The sequence below is a fragment of the Haplochromis burtoni genome, unplaced genomic scaffold (assembly GCF_018398535.1).
Source record: "Haplochromis burtoni strain Fernald_Lab_line unplaced genomic scaffold, NCSU_Asbu1 Contig_5, whole genome shotgun sequence".
NCBI classification, from domain to species: Eukaryota; Metazoa; Chordata; class Actinopteri; order Cichliformes; family Cichlidae; genus Haplochromis; species Haplochromis burtoni.
In genome coordinates this window covers 5,247,656-5,271,980 of record NW_024582366.1, presented here as the reverse complement: position 1 = coordinate 5,271,980, position 24,325 = coordinate 5,247,656, and the positions used below count along the sequence as shown (strand labels likewise).

Here is a 24,325-nt window from a genome sequence, read left to right as displayed (position 1 = left end):
TTCCTGCCTCTTTCCCTCCCCGTCTCGTCTTTGTTCAATGTCGTCGTTTTCCAGGTGCCTTGCAGATCGAGAACAGCGAGGAGACGGACCAGGGGAAGTACGAGTGTGTGGCGTCTAACGTGGAAGGCGTGCGCTACTCGTCCCCTGCTAACCTTTATGTGCGAGGTAGGGAGCAACCCGGTCAAAGAATCAGGCCAAGAAAACAAAACAAAACAGGAAGAATAATAAAGAAATAAAACATCTACCCATTCTAACTAAAATAACTTGACAGTGCAGCTCAGCCATAAATGGCATTACTGTTGAGCTTAACAAATGATAACTGCTTCCATTCTAGCCTAGTTGTATTTGCACCAAATGTATTTTGCAAAATAGTATTACCCAAGTAGTGTCAATATTTTAGCACTGATAGTATTGCCTGCCCGTAAATGTAATTTCATATGCACTGAAACTTCCAGATGTAAAACTATAATTGACCAACTAATGTTCTTCTCTGTTATGATGTTATGCTCCATTTTTTCTTTTAATGCCCTCCCCTACTCACTCGGAAGGAAATGTGTAGCACAACAAGCCGTATGTCTTTACTTTATCGGTTGTAAGACACCTTTTACCTGTAACTGTGTGCCCGATCAAATGTTTCCCGCGCTGTCAAAGTTGGAACCCAAAAAGAGTCCGGAAGGACGTCTTTTTGATTAGTTTTTTACAGGTAAAGGAGCACAACGGTAAGTCTGTCTTGATTGAGTGGCGATGTATTATCGCCCGCCAATCAAAACCTCAACCCCTCAGCCTTCTCTAGATTTGGAGGAGGAGAACTGAGTAGGCTGCTCTGTTTAAAAAGAAAAAAAAGATTATAAATAGTATACATCCTCTATTTCTTTGTCATGCTGTTCTGGAGCATAAATCCATAGTATTCCCATGTTTCTTCTTTGGTGTATTATCTATAAAGGCTTTTACAGTCAGTAGTAATTTTGGCTGGAATGTTCGAGCAAAGCGAAGATATAAAAAACGATCAGTCACAGGGAACATAGAGTTTCATAGGAAACAGACAATGAAGACAAAAGCGTACTCTCCACCACTAATGCTAAATGACAATGGATCCCTGTTGAGGGAGCTTTAATAAATTGAAGCAGATGCATTTTCGACATGGTTTATTTATACTGTGCATATTAAATAAAAATGCCTCCGTATCTACTCAGTTTGTTCCCTCTGCTGTGTACCAAATAACTTTGTTCCCAATAAATAATTCACTACTCTGACATTATAAAATGGGTCAGGGAGCTGCTTTTTCATTATTATTGCTATTATCATACCCTGTGAAGTAGCAGCATAGGAAAGGGAAAAATTCCACTGTGAAGAGCTGAAGGTAAAAAAAAGGGTTCATCAAGATTAGTTTCTGTTCTTGCCAGTGTTTATCCTGGAGGCGCATGCTGTCTCTTCTGTGATGCGGGCAATGTCAAGTAGCTATCCACCTTGCTAATACGTAGCATAGTAGGTGTTAAAAGGGTCATTGAAAATTCTAGTCAAGTACTCTACAGGCATCATTAAATACTGATGAATAATTATGGGAACACTTTGTTGACACAGCACTGGGATGTTCAGCAGCTCCTTTGGTCAAAACATATATATACATAAATATATATATTCCGTGATATCATTTCCAACAATTCATGCAGTCTCCATGAACACTGGCTCCATCAGCATGCCTTTAAAAGAGTACACAAGGGTCATAAATACTTAAGTACTTTCACGCTATGTAACACACTTGTTATGCTTTGATGGTGTCGACCTTTGTCTGTTTTCAGTTAACTTTTGTCAATCGATTCTTGATACTTGATGTTGACTATGTTTTGTTCACAAAGCAAAATGCACTTGAGATTAGCAGCTGCGGTAGGGACCAATTAAGAGCAGGAAATATATACATATATAAAAATCCTAAATTAAGACTGCAACTCGACTGAAGGCCCAACAACGGCGCTTCTGATTGGCTTCCAATGACATTTTTAGTGGGACTGCCTTAAACTGCAGCTGCTAATTTCATCCCAAACTGTGTCTTTTTTTTTTCTTCTTTTCAATCTCTCATTTGTTTTTTTTTTCTCCTTTTTTGTTTTCTCTTGATTTTGTTTCCTTCTCTAATAAAAGCAAGTACGGCCGCAGCAGGAGCTTCTCCTCGTGGCTATAAGAAGCTTATGAAATTCTGAATTATGAGAATGGAAAGCTTGATGTGACTCCAGTGGCGCCTCACTTCCTTTTTTTTTCTTACCAGGCGACAGTGCGGCCACTGGGGTGAATCTGATTGTTTTGGTTCAAGTTTATTTACGGGGGTGGGGCAGGCAAGTGTACTTTCAAGACGGGTTTCACTGATAGCGGGGAAAGGGAAAAGGAGTGGAAAAAAGATGAAAGAAAAGGGAAATGTAGCTGCAGCTAAACACCTTGAGGTGGCTTTTTTTACTCTCTCTGTGTTTCCCCTATTTTTCTCTTCTCCTCATGTCATTGTGTTCTGCATCAACCCCTTTACATCCCTCAGAGCTTCGAGAAGGTTGGTGTGTTTTTTCTTTTTTACTTTTTTTAACCCACGTTAACAAATAATAAATTCAACATGTTGGAAAGAAAAAATTTTAGCTGTATTTGCCTATTTCAGAGCTCAATTGATTACTAATTTGAAGAGATACTAATCAGCTGATCCAAACTGCTAAATGATTATGAAAGAAATTTTGATTTCTTTTCAAAGGAAGAAATGATGAAAGCAAACCCGATTAGCTCGGGTCTTGTTAATTTACTTTTATGTTTGCATTGTGGGGCCTTTTCTCGTTTTGCATCCTTTGGTATTGCTTCTGCATCTAAAGGCTTTCTTGCATGTGCTGAGTGGAAATGCAGCGTGTGGAAATAACAGGACCTGTTGCATGATGGGAGAATGTAACTGCGCTTGCATGCCTCTTCAAAAGCCGTTTGGCCGCAGTGCTCTTTTTGTTTCTGCATTCCTTTTTTTTCTTCAGTTCTCTTTCTTTGGTTTTGGTTGTATTTTCCCTAACACACCCCTTTTTGGCTTACTTTTTTTTTGTTTTTCCCTTTATTTCTTTATTTTTGTGTTGTGATTATAGTGTTGTGTTGTGCGTTTTCCTTTAGTTCCTTATCTATTGGTGACCCTTTTTTCTGTTAAAACATCAGTCTCTTTTTGTGGTTTATTTGTCGGTGAGATTTTTTTTTCAAAAATGACGCTGCTCTGCTTCTTGGGTCTCGGAGTGCAAATGCAAATGTCGAATGAAATAATAAGTGTGTATACAGCCAGTGTTCCTGTCATCTTGTTTATAGCGATCCATTACTGGAAAAATTAGACCTGATTGGGCCTGATTGGCTTCCATGGTGATTTTAGGCAGCCATTAAGGGATGCCATTTACAGTGTCGTGTGGATCAATAACAATATAATGAGTTTGACATCAAATTTGCTGTTGCTTAGCGGGTGCTCAGAGATACTTTTATTTTCAAATGGCGGCAGCTAGAATGTGATTGGTTTTGTTGAATGACTGCTGTTTGTGTTCCCTCGCAGTCATGACACTCCATCAAATTATAATCTATTATTCAAAAGCCCTCCTTCCTTTGTACACACACGCACACACACACTCCCTCTCTTTTCCTCATGGAATATTGATATCCAGGTTGATGAAGCTTCTAAAAAGCGCAAGAAAATGCGCCGTATTTGTATCTTTCATTCGTGTTATTGTCCTGGCACAAAAAGAAGAAAGTGCTAAATGAATTGGAGATCAATGCAAACGTTGTTTTCTGCTTAACTGTAGATTTGATTGGCTTTGTGCAATAATCAGATCTTTACTGAACTCCGTGTCACACAATTTTGGGAACTCGTATATACATGTGCATTTCATAGCTCCGCTAGTCTCGAGAATATTTAAGATAGATCTACTGGGTTTTTTAATGGAGCAATGGCTTTATGTTAGAGGTGTTACATGGAGTTAAGAGAGTCAGATCAGGAATACCATTCTTTCAACTAGAAGAGATGATGCACATTCTTAGTACCAGTCTCTTTTTGTGGTTTTCATGTGTATCAGTCACCAGGGACTAAACCAACATATCTGAAAGTCATAAAAATGACAACTACCGCAACAGCAAACTCATTACCAGATTACATGCTTTGGTATCAGTCAGTCCCGAGTGTATATATGATTTTCTCAGGCAACACCATATACCAAATTATCCAGAAACGTTGTGTTTTATCTGTCTATCTACCAAATAGCCAGATTATTTTAATTAGCCTCTTTTGTTCCTCAAGATTTTATGGAAGTATGAACTACAGTAAGCCCAAATATCAAAAATAACCCCTCAAAGATTTAGAATTTAGTGGACGTAGGTTTCAATCCCAAGCTACAACACCTATTCCATTCCTCTGAAATGCACAAACCCATCCTTTGTCCTTAAGTAAAGTCATAGGACTAATATAGGCAATTATCTCAGATCTACTAGTTATTATGGACAAAGTGGAGGTTTTCCCTTCCATTACCTCTATTTACCAGTTGGCTGTCAAAGACACTGTAGCAGTATGGTCTATGAAAGTGTTCACAAAGTATGCTAAAACCACGCAAAAGAAACAGAATAAACCTGGCTGTGTCTATATTAAGTCTGTAGCTCTTACTTGAAGTGCTAAAAATAACAGTGATGCAGAAAGACTGCGCTGTTCTGTACGCATGTGCATGTTTACCCTCCTACGGTGGTATCTGCTTGGTTTTGAATGTGCTTGCATGTCCTGCTATGCATTTGTGTGTACTGTTGGGAAAGAAAGCTAGATTACACCTTACGTTCTCACTGGCCAAAGCAAAAATCCTGCCATCTCTATTAGATGTTTGTCTCAAGGAGTCCCCCGAGATAATACCCACTTTAAAAAAAAACATGTTGTTTTCAGAAATCTTCATTTTTCAGACAAAGCAAATGTTGTATAACCTCCTTATGCTATATATACAAACATACTTTCTTTCAAAATCAGAGTAATAACAATCATTGTAGGTATCTTTACAGTGAGGGGACATACTTGCAGTATCATTTGGCTGCTTGTCATCTACTTGTAGGACAATAGAAAAAGAGTGATTTGCTTTGAAATCCCCTCAATCTACTGCTTGCTATTATTAGATACCCATGCCACGATTCTTGTCAGGTTCCTTTAGGTAATAATTTCCATTCTGATGAGCCACCCATAGTGACTGTTTAGCACTGGCGCAGCCAAGGTATGTTAATACAGACCGACCCCTGTGGCTTATATGTAAATGCCCAAGGCCTCTCCCAGGCAAGTGTGACTAAAGGATCTCTATACTGCACCTGTGTCCTCAGGCAGCAAGAGGGTGTAATCTCAGCTTCAAGGTGACACTAAAGGCTGCACATTATTTTGGCTTCCCCCCTCATTTTGGGGCAGCAAAACCTGCCTCACCAAAATGGCCGATAATGTCCACCTTCTGACCTCTGTTTTTTGGCACAAATCCCTCCACAACACTGCCCACTATTAGAGTTAGTGCAGTACTCTGGCATTCTCTCTCGACTGCTTTTCACCTCGTCCAGTGTAAGGCTTCTTGTCTTTCTCTCCACATTGGGGCTTGAAACAAGATTACATGTTGTTAGTACACTACGTTTGGTTTGTTTTCTCTTAATTCCAAATGGGCCGGCTGGGCTCCTGGTCTCTGTGAATGAGGAGCCTGTCCATGCAATTGGGATTCTTTCTGCTTTTTTTCCTATGTTTCAATACATTTGTGAGGTAGTGTAGGAGAAGGTTTCACACACATGCAGACAGCTTATCTAAACTTATCATAGCATTACTCAGAACATTAAGTCGTATCGCACCAGGCCTGTGTCCGGTCAGTAATATCAGTGACCCATTTGCATGTGACATTGACATTTAGATGTAGAATTAATGTTGTGTTTTCCTTAAGATTTAAACATTTTTCTGCCAATCTGGAGTTAGAACTGAAGGGATCTTCAGCTCTTGATCTCCTGTAGTACCTATAGACCAAATTCACTTACCTGTCTTACACACGGTGACACTGTTGACAGGTAGACTCACCTGCATATCATTTATCAGTAGATTGCCCAGTACCAGGAAGCCTTTAAGCAAGGATGTTTTTGCTTATTGGCTCCGTGAATTGAACATTACGTCACACACCAGCCACAGCCAAAAGTTACCAACATTTGGCAGGTGACTGGTGTTAGATGCCTGACACTATAGGTACTCAAAGGTAAACAAAGACATGTTTATGTGGGGAAACCTCATTCACTCAGCCACTACAGCTCCCGGTCCATTGGCTGACCTGAGCCCCAGGGAGAGAAGCGCTCCCTCAGACACTCTTTGATTGGAAGTTTCCCCCAGATAACCTTGTTTCCCCTATTGAGTTTTCACCATTATTTTGGATTGGAGACCAAAATTCAAGATAAAAAAACAAGCAAAACAAACAAAAAAAACATCTAATAGTATTGATGCATACCTATTTGTTGAACACAGCTGCACTCTGGTACTGTCTATGCTGTTCGGACGTAGTTCTTTTTGTGGATTTGTTCAGTTTCATTTGTTTACTTTAATTTGATTTCGTGTGTGTGTGTGTCTGGAACAATGCTATATTTGGGAATGGATGGCATGCTTGGACGGGCTTGGGTGACATTTTTTTCGATTGTATTGGTTATCTGGTGTCTGCCCAAATGGATGGGGGCGCACCTGTACATGTCACTCATGCCGTAGCCACACCCATGCATGTCCGTGTGAGGAATGGGCTGCCCTTTCACCTTTGTTGTTCAGTTAGGACATTTTTGAAAAATAAACGCAGATATATTTTTTTCCTTTTATCCAATTCAACATGTTTTTCGAATAATCTACCCCACTGACTTTTTTGAGTCTGTCATTTAAAAAACAAAGTGTATCTCAACTGGATCAGAGTAGAACAGGCTTTTATAGAGCCACAGTTGCTTCTAATTAAAAAATTTTTGTTCAATTGTAAAAATTCAGAGATTTGATATTTTTAAGAACAGACCTTTGTGGTCTATTTTTACCGTTGATAATTTTGTGCTCCACAAGAGAGCTTTTTTTTTTCTTTTTCCTTTTTCTCAAAAATCAGTAATTACATTTTTGCCCTCAAGGTTAGGTCTTGTCTTGGTTGTAGAGTTGTGGCCGGTCACAATAAACTATTGTTAGGATGTACACAGAATATCTCAGATGACAGAAAACACAACACGGGATGCAGAAGGTTCATAGTCTGCTACTGGAAGGACTGTCCAAAGTGTTTGTTACATGAGAGCAAGATGCATTGGTTTCTAAGACTGCTACATGTTAGAGATCATGTAAGCTCCCAGGTAAAAATCCCCATAGTGTGTGTAGGTGATATTTGTGCCTTACTTTGTTGGAAAAGTTCAACTGTCTCATGCAACGATCATATGAATCCCATTTGGATCGACACGGTGTGCTTTTGGAATGCTACCTATCCTTGACGCCACTCTCAGTCTCCCCCCTCCCAAATCTCCCCTTCAGTCTCTGCGTACCACCTCCACACACATCACACCTACCCATCCCAAGACTTCCGAAGTCACATTTGCATTCTTGTGCAAAGTTTAAGGTGGGGAGAGGGGGACGTGAAGTTGAGTCTTGATTTTAAGCCCCAGTGTGTGAGACTTCTAAACCCACTTTCAGTCATTATTTTTCTTTTTTTTTCTTTTTCCAGAATCACAGTTTACTTATTCTATCCCCACTTATATCCTCCTCCTCCTTCCCCCTTTCTCCAAGAACCCCAAACCCCTCCTCTTCCCCTTTGCGTATTGTATAATTTGTCTTCGTGCCCATACTCTACGTCACTGTATGTCTGCCCGTCTTCCTCTGTCTGTCTTGTCTACTGTCTTGCTGCTTGGGTCTGTTTGGTTCTGCCTTGTGTTTGTCTCTCGTCCCTGTCTTTTCCGTCTTGTCTATCTCTGAAGTCATCTCTTCCATTTAGTTCATAATTTTTTTCCTTCTATGCCTTTTTTTTACTTTCCTTCTGTCTCTTTAACCTCTCCATCCCAACAGACATCTTGACTTAGATGTAGATTTTGTTAAAGTTCATACATAGAAATTATAGAACCCTGTAACAGTCTGTGCCTTTTTTTGTTTAAATTAAACCAAAGTTTTTGTTCAGATAAATACAAAGAAATTGTGCATGCTATAATTAGAGCAGTGCTCCAGCTATTGTCACCCACCCTAGATTAAGATAGGAAAGGAAAACCCAACATTTTATCAGTTTACAACAACTGTGTGCTAATTTGTGTTAGCATTAAGCTAGCCATCCTCTTGCATGTTACTATCTCCTATCAAGTGTTTGCTGGGATGCCTCTCATAAACATGGTGTCTTTTGCTAAATCATGCTCTTTCACTCTCCAACTTTTGCATACTCTGCACAATCATTCCTATACCAATGCAAAAAACAAACAAAAAAACTGCACACATACTATATCTATATATACACATGTAAGTACACAGTACCGTTTACACCTTTCCGTGCACTTTAGGCTCATTATCAACCTCCTTCCACTCAGATCTCCAGTCCTATCCATGAGTTTTGAGGTTCTCCCTGTTTTTCTCTCTTAGCTTTCATTCTGTCCTAATTCAGTTACCTCTGTTTCTCCTTTTACCTCTTCTCTGTCTTATCCCCTGGATTTCTGCTCCCTGTTGATCCAGTTCTGTTTCCTTTCTTCAACACTCTGTGATAGTCGACTCTCTGGCTACAATTACTATAATTCTTTTTCTGTGTATTTCTAGGCACACAACTTGTTCCTCAATACTTATTTTGTGTTAACTGGGACTGCGATGTGACAATGTGCCACCATCACATTTTGTCACATTAGCTAAAGAGAAACAAAGTTTACACAGCACTGAAGCGGGTTATTCCCTTCCCCCCCTTTTACCCTCCTCCAACCTTCCCTCTATTTTTCTTCCTCTGTCACTCTTTGCTACTCTGTTGCCTTTCTTTCTATACTTCCCTCGGATGTCAAATCCTCTATCTTGTACTTCTACTTTCCTCTCCAATCGTCTTTTGTCTGGGCATGCTAGCGACCCTTCAGTTATATTCCTCTATGCATTTTATCTCAATTTTTATATCTGATTTTGTTATCATTTACTCCTTAATTTACCTCGATCTATTTATGCATGCTGTCTGTGAAACTGATAGCTGCATCTATCAATGGAACCGTGTCAGATCTTAATAAGGCTTTGTCCAGTGGATCTACCCTAAACCACAAAAATCTGATTAAAGTTTCTCATCTTTAAGCTAACCAGGAAGTAGAGGCAGGTGTCAAGTGGCAAACATATGCTAGAATGTGTTTAGTGACCTCATGGAGATGGTCAATAGTCAGTAACCCTACACTTCCTGTGCTGTGGGAGAGGCCTGTAATGGCTAACTTCTTGTTTGGCATGAGTGCCTGATAGGACAGGAAGTTCCAGGTTGCCATGTTGGTCTTATGTGATAACATTATCACATGGCCTTTACTACACACTCTCATACTTCGGGGATAGTTTACGCTGTAGTTGTATATTTGTCAGAAGTTCAGTCCCAAAGATGAGAAACTCGTAATAGATTTTTGTGTCTTTAATTGTGCTGTGATGGGTCAAATATTGGTCAATGGAACCTTGTTGCTATGAATCGTTGCTTAATTGTTAATCTATATTGTTGTTGAAGCAATTCTGTTAGTTTAGTTCCTTCTCATTATTTGTATTTTTTTTGTTTATGCTTTAAAAAGTCTAGTTTTATTTTGTGTTTCAGTTCACATTTACCATGTTGAACCTTTTGTGTTAAGTATTTTCTGGAGAAAGGTCCATTTTCATCGGCCTCTCTTGTTACCTCTCTCTCTCTCTCTTTCTCTCTCTCTCTTTTTTGACGCCCTTGCCCTCTGTTGTCATCCTCTCCCCCTTCCTCATGCCTTCTCCCAGTCCGGCGGGTGCCTCCTCGCTTCTCCATTCCACCAGCAAGTCAGGAAATCATGCCCGGTGGTAGCGTCAACATAACGTGCGTGGCAGTGGGGTCGCCCATGCCTTATGTCAAATGGATGCTGAACGCTGAGGATTTGACGCCAGAGGATGAGATGCCAGTGGGTAGAAACGTTCTTGAACTGAGCAACGTTCGTGAGTCAGCCAACTACACCTGTGTCGCCATGAGCAGCCTTGGGATTATTGAATCTATGGCACAGATCACTGTCAAATGTAAGAGAAAACTGTGCTTGTGAAGACCGGTGCCAATGACCTAGATAGACTTCATAAGTTTAGTTAACATAGACTACCTATCGACATTATGTTCAGTTAAGTTTTAAACATACAGAAAATTGCTGAATTGCCAAAATATTCCTGTCTCTGGAAAAAATGCCCAAGCCTCAAGTGTGTTTTTTATTCAAAGTTACATTTTTTGTTTTTTTCTTAACTGCTTTAATTTCTGTTTTGTTTTTTTTACCATAACAGCTCTCCCAAAGCCCCCAGGTACCCCCGTAGTTACGGAGACCACTGCCACCAGTGTGACCATCACCTGGGACTCAGGAAACCCAGATCCAGTGACATACTATATCATCCAATATAGGGCCAAGTCTCCAGACAGCAAATATGAAACTATGGACGACATCACCACTACACGTTACAGCATTGGCGGCCTTTATCCCAACACGGAGTATGAAATCCGTGTCTCAGCTGTCAACACAATTGGCCAGGGTCCTCCTAGTGAGCCGGTAGAAACTCGGACTGGTGAACAAGCCCCGGCCAGTCCACCAAGAAACATTAAGGCCCAGATTCTTCCCCAAAATACCATGATGGTTCAGTGGGAAGAGCCAGAGGAGCCCAATGGGCAGATTAAGGGCTACCGTGTTTATTACACCATGGATAACTCCCAGCCCATGAGCCTCTGGCAGATCCATAATGTCCAGGACAGCCTCATCACCACTATCCAGAGCCTAGTTCCTCAAGAGACCTACACAATCAAAGTTTTAGCATTCACCTCTGTAGGGGATGGACCTTTTTCAGAACCCATCCATGTCAAAGTACTGCAAGGAGGTAAGGACTCTATACCGACTGAATTTTCCTAACTGGGTCAGCTCGGCTGCTGGTGTTGAAACTATGTGTGATGAGCATCTGTTCAGTTCAGTGTTCAGAAAATGTTGAAAGCACATTGTTAGGTAACTTTAAAGTAAGTCATACAGAAATTCTTCAAACGATATGGCCCCTAAAGCAGAAGGCTTTAGACGAATGCTGCGAAAATGGAAAATAAACAGTTGTTTTTTATGAATCTGTTGCATCCTATATTTTCTGAAACTTTGAGCAGACTGTGCTCGGTGCCTAAGAGACATTGTTTTCTTTCCTGCTGTGCAAACTTCACATCTCCAAATGATGTTACAATATGTTTGATCATTATAGTCTGAATAAAAAAAAAAACCCGATTTGAGAAAGAAGGATGAGCTTCAGGGCACATCCACTTTTAGACACCGCAAAATAAGTAAATTCTCATTAGCCTAAATATATTATTGCATTGGTATTTGGAGGAAACTTGTAACTAATTTCTAGTAACCTATCCCACTACAAAGTCCTCTGCTGTGTTCTTCAGTTCCAGGTCAACCATCTAAATTCCAGGTTGGTGCTGTGTCCGATACCAGCATTCAACTAACCTGGGAACCCGCCTATGAGAAAGAGGGAATTATAAGTTATGAACTTCGTTATATGGAAAGCACTTTTGGAGGCCAGGTAAGAATCTTAGTGTTTGCTGGTTTTTACATTCAAGAAATGCTTATCGGACGTTGCACGTCGTTTAAATTCAGACTTGTCAAAAGGCATATTTTTAATCAACAGATGAAGAAAACATTTGGACCCACAACATCATATGTTGTGGAAGGTCTCCGTCCCAACACAGAGTATCGCTTCTCCCTGGCAGCCATCTCTAACAAAGGCATCGGAGCCTTCACAAATGACATTACGCAGAAGACCTTGCAAGCGAGTATGTAGCCCTTTATTCAGTCTCCCGTCTAACTTTCTTTTCGCTAACAAAGAGGTTTTCCTATCTATGCCACAGTTAAAAAAACATCATGACTGTACACCTTTGTGGACCATTGCTACACTGAATACTAAACTGAATTTCTAATGGAGTTTTGTGTTTTTTCCCCTTTTCTCTGATGTCAGCGGTATCATCACTTATTCCTTAATAATGACTTCCTAATCACAGTTTAAAGCTGATTAAGACCACATAGCAAACTGATTTAACTGTTATGTTGTTGAATTCTTGCCGTTTGTTGTGGATTCATATTTCTGTATTTGACCTTCGTGTTGTTAACCTTAATGAACCAAAACAACGGCGGTATGTTCTACCTTGGTGGCAAGGTGGTTAAAAAGAAGCTACAAAGGGGTAAAGACTTTTCAAACTGAGTGTTTTGCATTTTTATTTTTGATTTGAGAATTATTTTATCTTCTAAATTAGCTGTGGTGCCAAAATGTGAGTGTACTCTGTCAAACATATTGAGTCTTTGTGGACTGACAATTTTGGCAGTTTTCTTTCTTTCCCTTCTCAATTTTGTTCATATTTGCTTCTCCTTTGTCAACAGCAAGTGCACTTCCCACGTGACAGAGACACAAAAAATGTCAGTTCTCCTCTGAAACCGCCAAGGCTCTTATATGAGCTGTATGTCTAGTAGCAATGTGAATTTAGTCACGAAAGACCAAAAAAAAAGAAAGTAGTAGTCACCTAAATTACTAAAATGCCCACCCTCTAAATTTATAGCAGTCTGTTCTGCACTGATTATTTCATTTTACTGATGGTAGAAACACAACTGAATTATTCAAACCATCCAGCTAAAAATAACAGCAGTGATATCATAGTGCACAGTGGTGGAGTCTGTGGGGAAAGAAAATACCCACAGCTTATCCAGTCAAATGCAGTAGTAGGTACAAGTAAAACAATGTATTAAATTCATTGTCTTTTGGGTTTATTATAAATAAAAAGCACAAAAGTGATGTGTATTAAGATGTAATGCATTAATGGTGAAGAACCTTGAAAATAGAGCTGGATTTAAGGGATTACTGGTGGATCTGAGCCAGTCTTTGTAATAATAGAGAAGTCAAAAACGCATGCTTTGTTGGAGTGGCTATTGTTATTCTCAATAAACTGCATTGTGTAGATTTAGAGAAATTGTACACCGACAAAGGAGAGCCATGGCGGGAGAGAGACTTCTTTTAACACATTTTCTGTTTCTACCAGTGCAACTTGTTGGCTGTATCCCCACATCTGGATGTGTGTGGGGGGGCAGCTTTGAAACAACCACGTCACAGTTCTTTTTGTTACTGCTAGGCAGCAGAGCTACACAAGCAGTGCATAGTCACTGAGGAGGGCGCCACCTGCATGCCATACTCACTCCTGCCCACTTGGGGTGCTGTTTTAAACCTAACACTGCACCGCTGATCTTTAAGCAGTCCTGGCATGATAATACTCTGTGTTCATCCGTCTTTTGTCTTGGTGTCTTTTGAGTGTCTGTGCACATTTTCACCTATCATTGTGTCTTTGTGATTTCCTTGCCCGGTAAACCACAAGCTGATTGGATTGGATACGCCTCTATCTTCCTATCACATCCCTATTTCAGCTCTGTTTCCCCTTTTTTGCCACTTGTTCCCCTGTGCATTGGAACAAAAGGTCCTCCTCCTTTGAATGGCTTGACATCACTTTGCTCACTTTGTGTCCTCTCCCTTTTATGTTGACTCTTTTGGAAAAGGTTTTCTGTTAGATGTTTTATTTATTTATCAATTTGTATTTATTTCTGGGTTCTCTGAAAGAGTATTGGTTTGGCATCATTCCAAACAGTAGCTTGCTACTCTTTTTGGCTTTGTTTTGAGGGGTGGGTGGGGTGGTGGTTCTTGTATGAACCGTAGTCCACCGCTGACAAAGCAAGTACAACGCAAGAGACGAAGCAACACACGGCATATTTGCCTTTTAAGTAAATATGGGGCATAACAGGCTTAATTCTTCCTCTGAGTTGCTTCATCTATGCATTTTCATTGGATGATAACGATATCTAGCTGCCCATCTTAAAATTTAATACTACTCTTCTAGATATTTTCATCAAACTCCGTTTTCTGTAAATATTGTGTCAGATATAAGTTCTGCTTTCCATAATAGAGTTGATATTAAATATTATTCTAGTTTTAATTTTAAGGTTTATCACCGCAGGCACCAGAAAAACCAAAGAATAAGTCAGACAATGCAAAATATTTCCCAACACTACACATTAAATAATGTAAGCTTTTTCGATGCTCTGAGGTAAGTGGTTGTGTGGTTTAGAGATTCAGTCTGCCATAACATTAATCAAAGACCATCCAGTTTATAGTTTTTTGGTTTTTTTTCATTAAACATATCAACAGCAATTGGAAAGCTACCTTAAGCCTTTTTATGCTTAAAAATATTTAATAGCTGCAGTTCAGATGCTTATACAGCACAGGATGTCTCTAGATCTGTAGACATATACGGTATAAGTTTTATTAAGTGGCTTCATAATTGAGCTAAAATTGTCACTCTGTACATCTGAAAAAGCTGAATGTGTTAAGGTCATTATTGACATATAGATGCAAAGAAGCAGATCTACCAGCGGTTTAATAGCTAGTATAATCCACTGAGTACACAGACACTAAAAACTGCTACACATGCGCATATAATACTCCTACTTTACAGTATAATGAAGATTAAGTGGTTGCTTGACTGAACTTACTGCAGTTAATTTTAAAGATGAATAACTTGCTCAGGAGGAATCAGCGTCATTAGGTCAAAAACTAGAGTAAATAATAAAATGAATTAATATTGCCTTTGCCTGTTCTGTCCAAACACATTGCAGAGCAACAGCATACAATCCCCCCCACGAGACCCACTTCAACTGGGTTTGAATCCACCGCGATGTCTGGCAGACTGAAACACTTTGCCACAAAGTGAAAAGAAAGACAGACAACATGATTTTCCAGTTTGCTTTGTTGTCTAGTATCTGTGGTAAAAATGTTCACATATTGTTGAAGTTTGTGCTCAGTCCAAGTAGCATTACCCGAGGCTATTGTCATGGGGACCATTCTGTCAAGAACTCAGAAAAAGTCACTTCAGAGAATAACAATTTTCTTGGAATTCTCTCACGACCTTTAATTGCGCTACTGCGATTGATGCCAAGTAACTTATCAAAATAAAGAGCACCAAAATCATTTCATTTGGTGCTCTCGGCCAGTGTTTTAATAGGCCGGATTAAATACAGCAAATGTTATTGGCAACAGTGGCCCCCATTCAGAAGCAAGGCCTCATGGGGTATGCTGCCATAGTCAAACCAGGATGCGATAACTTTTGTGAAACCTGTCAGACGTGGCCGGAGTGGGTCCACAACCTGAGAGCCAGGAGGTGCTCCCAGCATTCCTCTAGCTGTTATCCACGCACAAGGCAGGGTAACAGGACCTGAGACAGACCCTGGGAGTGGGTGTTAAGGGACTGCAGGGCCCCAGAGTCGCAGATAAGAATCCCATTTCATAGCGTCAGAATTAATTTCATGCTTTGCGATGAGCTATGAGCCAAGGCCCTGGATTGTCAGGCTTTGTTACACATTTAGATTATACCTAGAACCTGCCAGTAGCCACTCAAGGGCTATCTCTCAAATTAAAGTGGCAGATTCTAAATCCTCTGTATTTAACCAAACAAGCAGTCAGCCGCCAACCCCCAACCCCCCCTCAATGCGCACAAACACACTTACTGTAATTGAAGTGGGTTTTTAGATATATTGGAATATTTGTGTAAGCCACACCACGGCCATTTGGCATCAGTGGAGAGATTAATTCCATAATGATCTACAAATTCGAACATCCTGTCATCTGATGAAAATACAGTGCAGATATAGACATGTGCTTAAAATCTGATAGCAAAAGCACGGGCAATCTGTCATGTGCAGGGTTCATTTCACAACAGGCACTCAGTAATAGCTTGTGTAACTAAAATTGCAAGCATTAATGTATGTAAGTTGCTTGGCTCCCGAGGCAATTTTAATCTGAATGTAGTCATAATAATTAGGTATGCTACCTGCACTTGACATTATTGATTTTATATCCAAAGCACCCGGTCACATCACAACAGACTTAAGAGTCAGAGGATATAAAAGCAGACATGACTAATTATTTGTCAAAGAGCATTTTGGGCAAGTCTTTCAGCGAAGCTTCAAAAGAACCTCAAGTGAAGCATTAGCTGAGTTTCTTCTTTTGTGCTCGTATAGTTCTAGTATCCGTAATCCTGCCACTGGACTTCCTGGGATATGCACTTTATTAAAGCTGTGCCCCAGCCACTCTTAAACTGTTATCAGGCATGAGGATGCCTGTGCACTGTGATAGCCTGGCCACTGTCAGTTTCATAGCCATTTTCTGCCTACAAAGATTGAGAACTGAGCAATCGTTCTTGACGTGGAAGGTTTGCAAATACAATATGAGCGAAAGGAAAGAAGCTGAAAAGCTCAAAATCCAGTAAGACTTTAAGTAAATAAGCCCATTGGACACAGAAGGGTTTGGAAACTGTGGCTGAGGTCCTGTTTTATTTGTTGTGCGCTAGAACATTCAGTCTTCGCTGGGAGGAGGCCTGTCTTATTCTCAGAACTCCTGTTTTTTATTTCCTTTTAAAGCTGTTCTACCCAAAGTGACATTACAGGCAGAACACTGTCATTAAACTTTTATGAATTCCACAACACAAGCTTTCCATGTTGCTTCTTCTATTATGGTGCCCTGGCATTCTCGTAATGGCACTAAGCTTTACAAAGAGACATAGGCACAGGGCTATGAAATGGGATTTATTTTTGCAAATTGCAAATAAAAAAGGATGTTTGTGTAGTTGGCCAAATGTACTAGAATGGAATATCTTGGGAGGGAGTATTTTTCCACCAACGCTTCCACCGCTCACAGTCTTGTGGACCTTCCCAACCGACAGTACAGTATCAGACAGCCCTGGCTACAGCATAGAGCCAACTCTTTCTCTCAGAGTAAACCCAAAGATGGGGGTTAAAAACAAACTCTCAAAATTAAAAGGTGGCTCGCTGATTTCTCTCAGAATTTGCGGCATGCTTTCTGGCGAGGAAAGCGTTGTCGCACAGCAAAGTTGGCTCATTCTGTAGTCAGGTGCTGGTGGTAAGAAAGTCTTTAAAATTGTGTGTTTTTGGGAGTCAGGTACGTATTATGCAGACAGCGCTTGTGTTTTCTTTATGTTTGTTTGCTTTTCAGAATTTGAATGTTCTTATTTTGTGTTCATGCAGAGTTTCTTTTCCATGTTTACTCATGAGTTGTCATCTTGAACTTTAACTGTTGTTGTAGTTTCTTTTTGAGTCACCTGGGTTACAGAGAAATTTGTTTCAGTGCCCTCCTTTTGTTCATAATTTAGTTTTTCAGACTTTGTTTTTTCCAATGTTTTTATTTCTTTTCTGCTTTATGTGGAATGCTTTATTATTTTATTTATTTTGATTGTTGTGGTTTGTTTACCTACATAATAGACAAAAGATGTAATAATGAACTGGGTTTGTCACATCGGCAGGGACCGTGCATATTTTCAGATTAAACTTGCACAGGGCCATTGGATAGAAACATTTTCATCCAATTCTTCCATACAGTACCAAAGCCTGGATGAGAAGGGTTATCACCCCCTACACGGCACATTTTCTGGACAAGCTCAAGCTGTCTGAGAACTTGGCTCAGATCAGAAAGAAAGGCACTGAGTTTGGTCTAGAAACATTTCAAAGACCACTTCAGACACAAATAATAGACACCATGTTGGACTGATTTAATACTGTAAAGAAATAAAGGACAGATACAAAATCTCTTTATACGAAATCTTGAATATCTATTGCAATATATGTATTAGTGCTGTAGGCGTTAATCTCATTAACGCCATAACTACATTAACGCAGCAAATCTCCGTCAACGAGTTACCGCGGATCGCCCCGTGTGTGGGGCTGCATGGCATCAACGCGTTAGCATGGTAGCTCGTTAACGCGTTGACGCCGTGCATCCCCACACACGGGGCGATCCGCGGTACTCTCCTCAGTTGTCTGACTAAAGTGCCTCGTTTGCAATAAAACACTACAACAGGGGTGTTCAACATAAGGCCCGGGGACCAGAACAAGAAGGAGGGCATAACATTTGCAAATTAACAGCTTGGACCTCTCCATTGGTTATTTACACTTCACCAAAGTAACGATTAAATGACACAAAAATTCATTTTTCTATGATCTACTATAGAATTTCTGGGTTTTTTTTTTTTTTTTTTAACAATGGTTCTACAGTTAAAAAAAATTTTTTTTTGAACTTTTTGTGTACTTTTATTTCTTACAGTTTAAATCAAGCTGACACATGTCACTTATTGCTGCAGTGTTTCTTTATGAATTGCTGCTGTCTTTATGTATAAAGCTAAGAAATACTGTTGAAATTACCTTTCTTATTCTTTTTCTAAATGTGTAGTTAAACTTCTTTATGCTGACAGAAAGCTGAGTGAGATCAAAGTGGGCTGTATATGGCCCACTGTGTAAAATGAGTTTGACATCCCAGCTCTACACTGACACAACATAGTATATGCATATCCAGTGCTCATATCCCAAAACAATAGCTATCTGGATTCATTATTACACTTGCTTGTGCCATTTATCCATTTATTGCATTTTAAGTTGACATTTGCTTGAGTTTTATTTTTTATTTGAAATTTGTTTTGCATCTGTCTTTGTTTTACAATTTTCTTTGGATTCTTCTTGTTTTTTATTTAAGTTTTGAATTTCCCTTTCTTTTTTCATTTTCTTTATCTCTCCCATCTTTTTTATTTTTTTGTTTTTCACCCCTCCTCCCTCCTTCCCCAACCTCCTCGTCCTCCTCCTTCCTCCCAACCCACCCCTCCTCCTTCCTTCCTGTCCTCTCCACTTCACCAGAGCCCTCAGCTCCCCCTCAAGAAGTTAAGTGCAGCAGCACCAGCTCTACCACCCTGTTGGTAAGTTGGCGCCCCCCACCTTTGGAGAGTCAGAATGGTGCCCTGGTGGGGTATAGGGTGCGCTACCAGGTGGTGGGCCAGTCAGAAGGGGCCGGTGACAACGAGGAACCGCTGGAGGAGCCCATGGTGCCTGCCACTGAGGAGCAGGTGTTGCTTCAGCGATTAGAGAAGTGGACCCAGTACCGTGTCACGGTGTCTGCCTCCACTGTGATTGGACCTGGCCCCGAGAGTGAGCCCCTCGTCTGTCGGACCGACGAAGATGGTAGGTGAACCTAGCCTGTGCAGAAGCTCTTGTATTGACTTTTTATTATGGCTCAATAGCACTTTAGTTTAGTGGTGAGTATACCACCGGTAAACATTGTTTTTCTGTTGTATGTGTATGTGCAACCCAGTATTACAGCAAAATGTGTAATAGACACACCAGTGCGCGGTTTCCATTTCACACTTTGCTTCTCCAAAACACAAAGTGGACACGTATGCAGAAATTGCATTACCAGCAGGGAGACATGATATATTTAAAGCCACAAAGTCGGTAGTGAGCCAAATACGTATTAAGTACATTCCAGTGTCCTTAATTGTCAGAATTAAGCTAGGGGCCTAATATGTATATTCATGTAAATGTGTTAATAAGGTCTGTTTAAACATTTTGTGCATATGTCCTATATGATGGAAATGTGCTGCACATGCATGCATAAAAGAAACTATGATCACATGGTATCAAATGCATACCAATAATGTTATAGCAGCATACTGCTTTATAAACTGTGCAAATGGAAAGACTCAAAATGAAATATACACGCGGGAAATCAAGCATTTTTGCTATTGCAACATAAACAACTACTGTCCTATTGCTCAATTGAGGGCCATATGCATTTATGCATATGGGTACAAGGCCTTATCTATTCAAGCATTTCCACAAATAAAGAGTCACAACACAGTGACAGTATCTATCGAAAGCCTGTCATTATGATAATAAGTATCTTTAAGGAAATGAGATCCAGGGCTGAACAGTAGAATGCGCCTTGTTAATGAACACAATTTTACCATGATGACGGGCAAGATGATGGGGTTGTGATTTAGAGGCAAAAACAGGGAGTCAAAGTGTTTTGTAAAGGAGCAAATGGAAGCAGGTTGAGTGGAAGAATTTTATCAACAGAACATCCATCTCACAAAGGGACGGTCCGTGGCAAACTGAAAGGCCCGAACGCAAGGCCTGCCATAAAAGTCTGTCATTATGACTGACAGACGAGGTTTACCACAGACAGAGACGTACTGAAAAGGTGGAAGAGACACGGGGAAGTGATGAATGCGTGTGCATGTGTGCGTGTTGAATTTGACTGACACTGGAGTGTGTTTGTTGTTTCTAAATGTTTTTGTCCATCATTCTTGCTAGCTGTCAATAGTTTTCTCTGTGCGTACATGAATTTGGATTCAGGGAGTTATTTATGTCACGACATGATGTGAGGCACTTTTACGATGCAGGGCGGTGAATCAGACTCACAGGTGTGTGATGGCCTCATGCGAGGATTTGATTATTTCTTTAATTTCTTGTAGTTCCTGGGGCTCCTCCAAGACGGGTGGAGGTGGAGGTTATCAACTCCACAGCAATTAAGGTGATGTGGCGTTCTCTTACGCCAGGCAAGCAGCACGGACAGATCCGTGGCTACCAGGTTCATTACGTGCGTGTGGAAAATGGCGAGTCTCGAGGCCTGCCTCTCATCAAGGATGTCATGCTGGCTGATGCCCAGGTATGACCATCTCGTAGTTTTCCTTCTACAAATTAGCTGTCAGAAAAATGCAAATCCCGCCACACAGCATGCGTTTATCGTGCACCAATCGCATTAAAAATTGAAAACATATGTGTAAGCTATTGGCTTTTTTTTTCTTCTCATGCAAATCGCGAATTGTCTAGTTAATCCACGCTGTTGCAGCAGGAGTATGGGGAGCGATAGGGCTCTTGCCTTGTAGATTTCATTTCATTTCTTTCTCCCTCAGCCCGTCGACACACAATAAGAACTATAATCAAAGCTTCACTCATCTTGTCCTCCTTCTTCTACCTCAATGGCTTTTATTAGGAATGTCAAGACCCCTGCTTCATGGCAACATATGCAATGAAATATTTATGTGTGCTTGTATCCAGTGCAAAGACTTGGAGAAAATGGGCACGGAACTATTTCACCACAATTTAGACTTTGACTGGCAGAACTGGAAACGATGCTTTTTGGGGGTTTGTTTGTCTTTGTTGGGGTTTTTTTTTCTGTCAACACAGTTCTAGTGATGACTGTGTGTAGTACCGGCGTTTCAAATGGAGATTTTGAACAATTGGGAAAACAAAACACAAAAAAAGTTTAGTGCATTCAGGCTAAGCACCACACGCACAGGCAAAAACCTCTTTTTTTTATATCTATTTATCTTAGTTTGTATCATCATTAATCCATGTAATGCTACATTTTCATGCCATTGCTGCTTGTAGTTATCAATATATAACACTATTGTGCCTTTTTGTCAGCTGAACAGTAACGTAATTAAACTAGCAGACCTGTACAGCTCTCCTCACAACATAAACTTCAAACAGTTTCTTTCTCTCTTGACCTCCTAAAACCAGTGACCTATTTCTGATACCCATCCTCTGCTCCCAAACCTCTTATGCCCCCGTCTCTCACAATCCTATTTCTTCCCTTTCTTTTTTTTCTCTTTCTTTGAAAAAAATATTGCTCTCTCTCCTGCGCTCTTTGGCGGGGGGGGGGTTAGTGGGAAACAGACGATACAGCTGAATATGTGAGTACGAAGCTTCACCTGGGTGCTTTGTGTGCCTGAAAGAGTGTAAACAGAGGGTATTGCATCAGCCCGGTTAGATTCACAGGTTACACAGCCCATCCGATCCTTGTTCATTAAGTCTGGGCAACAGTTTGGCTCAGGGGCTTAGCTCTCTGGTGACTCGGTCTAAACACTATATCTGTGCATAACCAAGAAAAAGGGGGCTTACGTCTGTCATCATTTAGTTTGTACACTTGATGGCTGATGCAATACCCACTGACCACTGTGCCTGGAATGCTAACGCTATTCGTATCATACTGTGTGCTGACAGTGTGTTGTGTCTTGTGCTCTGGTGGTGTTTGAATGATTTTTCCCCCTTCTGTTTTGTGTTTGTGTGATCTGTGCTCCATAGATATATATTCTTTTTAATGTGGTGCTTTAGAAGTACTGTGCTTCCTTGAGTTTTGTATATTGAGATGGTAGTTTAAAGAATATCTCTGTACGACCCACATTGTGATCATTCATATTTTTTACTTTGCACAGAATGTTCTCTACCTTTGAACCAGAGTCCATCTACATTACACGAGTACCATGTCAAGTGCAACACACTACTTATAGCTCATTTACCTTTATTGATTTCTCCCATCCTTCTGCCAAACTAGTGCCTGTTAAAAACCTAATTCTGCATTCGTTCAAACCTTCTCTCTTGAAAGATTCATTAGAATTGATCGGAAGCCTCTCTTTGAAGAGGACTCAAGGAAACTTAATGGCTGAGGTAAAAAACTGCCAGGGAATGGCCAGGATGTATTCAGCATGCATTTATCAAAGTTAAGTTGTTGATTGGAATATTGCTAAAGGACTAAGTGGAACTACTTTCCATTTACATGCATAATGTCACTCCTCCACCTTGGCAGATCTAATAATTTATGTAATGGAAATGTCTTCCATTACACAGGGGGAAACATTACATTTAATGCATGCCTCGTGAAAATTAATAAAGAGGAGCAGGAGACACTTGGCTTAGATTAACATTCTGCATAAGGCAGTTTGAGCTGCACGAAGTGGGGTCAAATCATGAAAAATTCAACACGTATTTTGACATTTTCCTGTCTCTGCTTCTTCCATGTGTCCCATAGGAAATGGTCATTGGAGGACTCAAGCCAGAAACCACTTACTCCATCACAGTGGCAGCATACACCACCAAGGGGGATGGTGCTCGGAGCAAACCCAAACTGGTGGTGACCAAAGGCGCAGGTTAGTACAATGATAAATAATTGATTTGTTTGTTGTCATAGAACCTTTGTTCGTGCAGCAGTAAAGCTAACTTGTTTTTCTGCCTCTGACTGAAGGGTTTTTCGCTCAGGGACTCCTGTTCACTCCCATCCAGCTGTCTCCGCTATGATTGTGCTATGATTGCTTGTTTGCATTTATTTAACAATACTCAAAGAACCCTCGCAGAGAGCCACAATATAGTGTGATTAACTGATTCGGATCTGTTTAGTAGACACGAACAAATGCAATAATGAATAATTTCAAGAATTTCTGACAGTTAACTAAGTGTAATTAGGACTCTTTATCGACAGCGCCATAGGCTATGATATTAACAGTGTGTTCAGCTACTCAGGGCTGTTATTCAGGGCACATCTAAGTCTAAGGCAGTGTTTGCTTTTATCAGTGCTGCGTTTATCATTTGAGTCATGTCCTGAAGGCTAGCCACAGATTTTTAGAGATCAAGGCCACGGATCTTTTAGAGACCAGGGCATGGTGTGAGGTTTTTTTTTTCCCTAAGACAGATTAGGAGAGCATGAAAACACATGTTGCTCTTTGGTTTTAGCTGTATATTAGAGCCTGCACTCTACAAAGCATTGTTTTCTTCACATTTCTCCTTTTTTTTTTTCACCGCTGAGCATACCAGTTTGTCTAGACTCTCTATGCCTGCCTAAAAGCTGGTAGTTTGTTTAGAATGAGCATGATCTGCAGAGGATGTAAAAAGCTTGCATACCCCTGCTAAAATGCCACATTTTTGTAATGCAAAAATAGAAAAATATATATATAAATTATTTAGAAATGTTCTACCTAAAATGTGACCTATAACCTGAACAATGTGGTTCAAAACCAGATCTGTTAGGGGGTAAAATAAAAATAAATAAATAAAAATAATGTAGTTCCATATCAACAAGCTTATATTTTGGGTTTAGTTTAATTGTAGGTACATTCAGTCAGTTCGTTTCCAAGCCAATGTATACCAAAACAAACAGCAAGAAAACAGTGAGGACAATAAATAACAAATGAAATGATGTAAAAGTGACAATAACTAGACCTGAACAAAGTTGATGAAAAAACAAGAAGTCAGGGAGCTGGATTTTCTTACAAAGAAAATTAGCAAAATTTTGCAGCAACATCTATCACGTCTCCCAAAAGGATGTGGAGAAATGTTTCTGGTCTGATGAAACCAAGGGTAAAATTCCAAAGCTTTTTATTACAACCAAAGCAATGCATACCACCAAAACAATGGCATACCCGCGGTGAAGCATGGTGGTGGCAGCATCATGCTTTGGGGGCGTTTTCTTCAGGTTGAGCTAGAGCCT

The 24,325-nt window shown here is 40.2% G+C and overlaps 1 protein-coding gene across 16 annotated transcripts in view; it reads left to right on the top strand.

The window, feature by feature from the left end:
• ptprsa (protein tyrosine phosphatase receptor type Sa) overlaps window positions 1–24,325 on the top strand; it is a 232,428-nt gene that overhangs the window by 152,316 nt on the left and 55,787 nt on the right. For 7 of the 16 annotated variants that reach the window (XM_042222769.1, XM_005920890.2, XM_042222781.1 and 4 more), the window contains 10 exons: window positions 55–165; window positions 2,522–2,533; window positions 9,929–10,198; window positions 10,451–11,032; window positions 11,580–11,716; window positions 11,822–11,966; window positions 18,922–19,242; window positions 20,535–20,728; window positions 21,732–21,758; window positions 22,874–22,991. In XM_042222769.1, the coding sequence (XP_042078703.1) occupies window positions 55–165; window positions 2,522–2,533; window positions 9,929–10,198; window positions 10,451–11,032; window positions 11,580–11,716; window positions 11,822–11,966; window positions 18,922–19,242; window positions 20,535–20,728; window positions 21,732–21,758; window positions 22,874–22,991 (1,917 nt within the window). The remainder of the gene's footprint in view (window positions 1–54; window positions 166–2,521; window positions 2,534–9,928; window positions 10,199–10,450; window positions 11,033–11,579; window positions 11,717–11,821; window positions 11,967–18,921; window positions 19,243–20,534; window positions 20,729–21,731; window positions 21,759–22,873; window positions 22,992–24,325) is intronic. The other 9 variants (XM_042222802.1, XM_005920893.2, XM_042222810.1 and 6 more) reach the window with 5 other exon arrangements.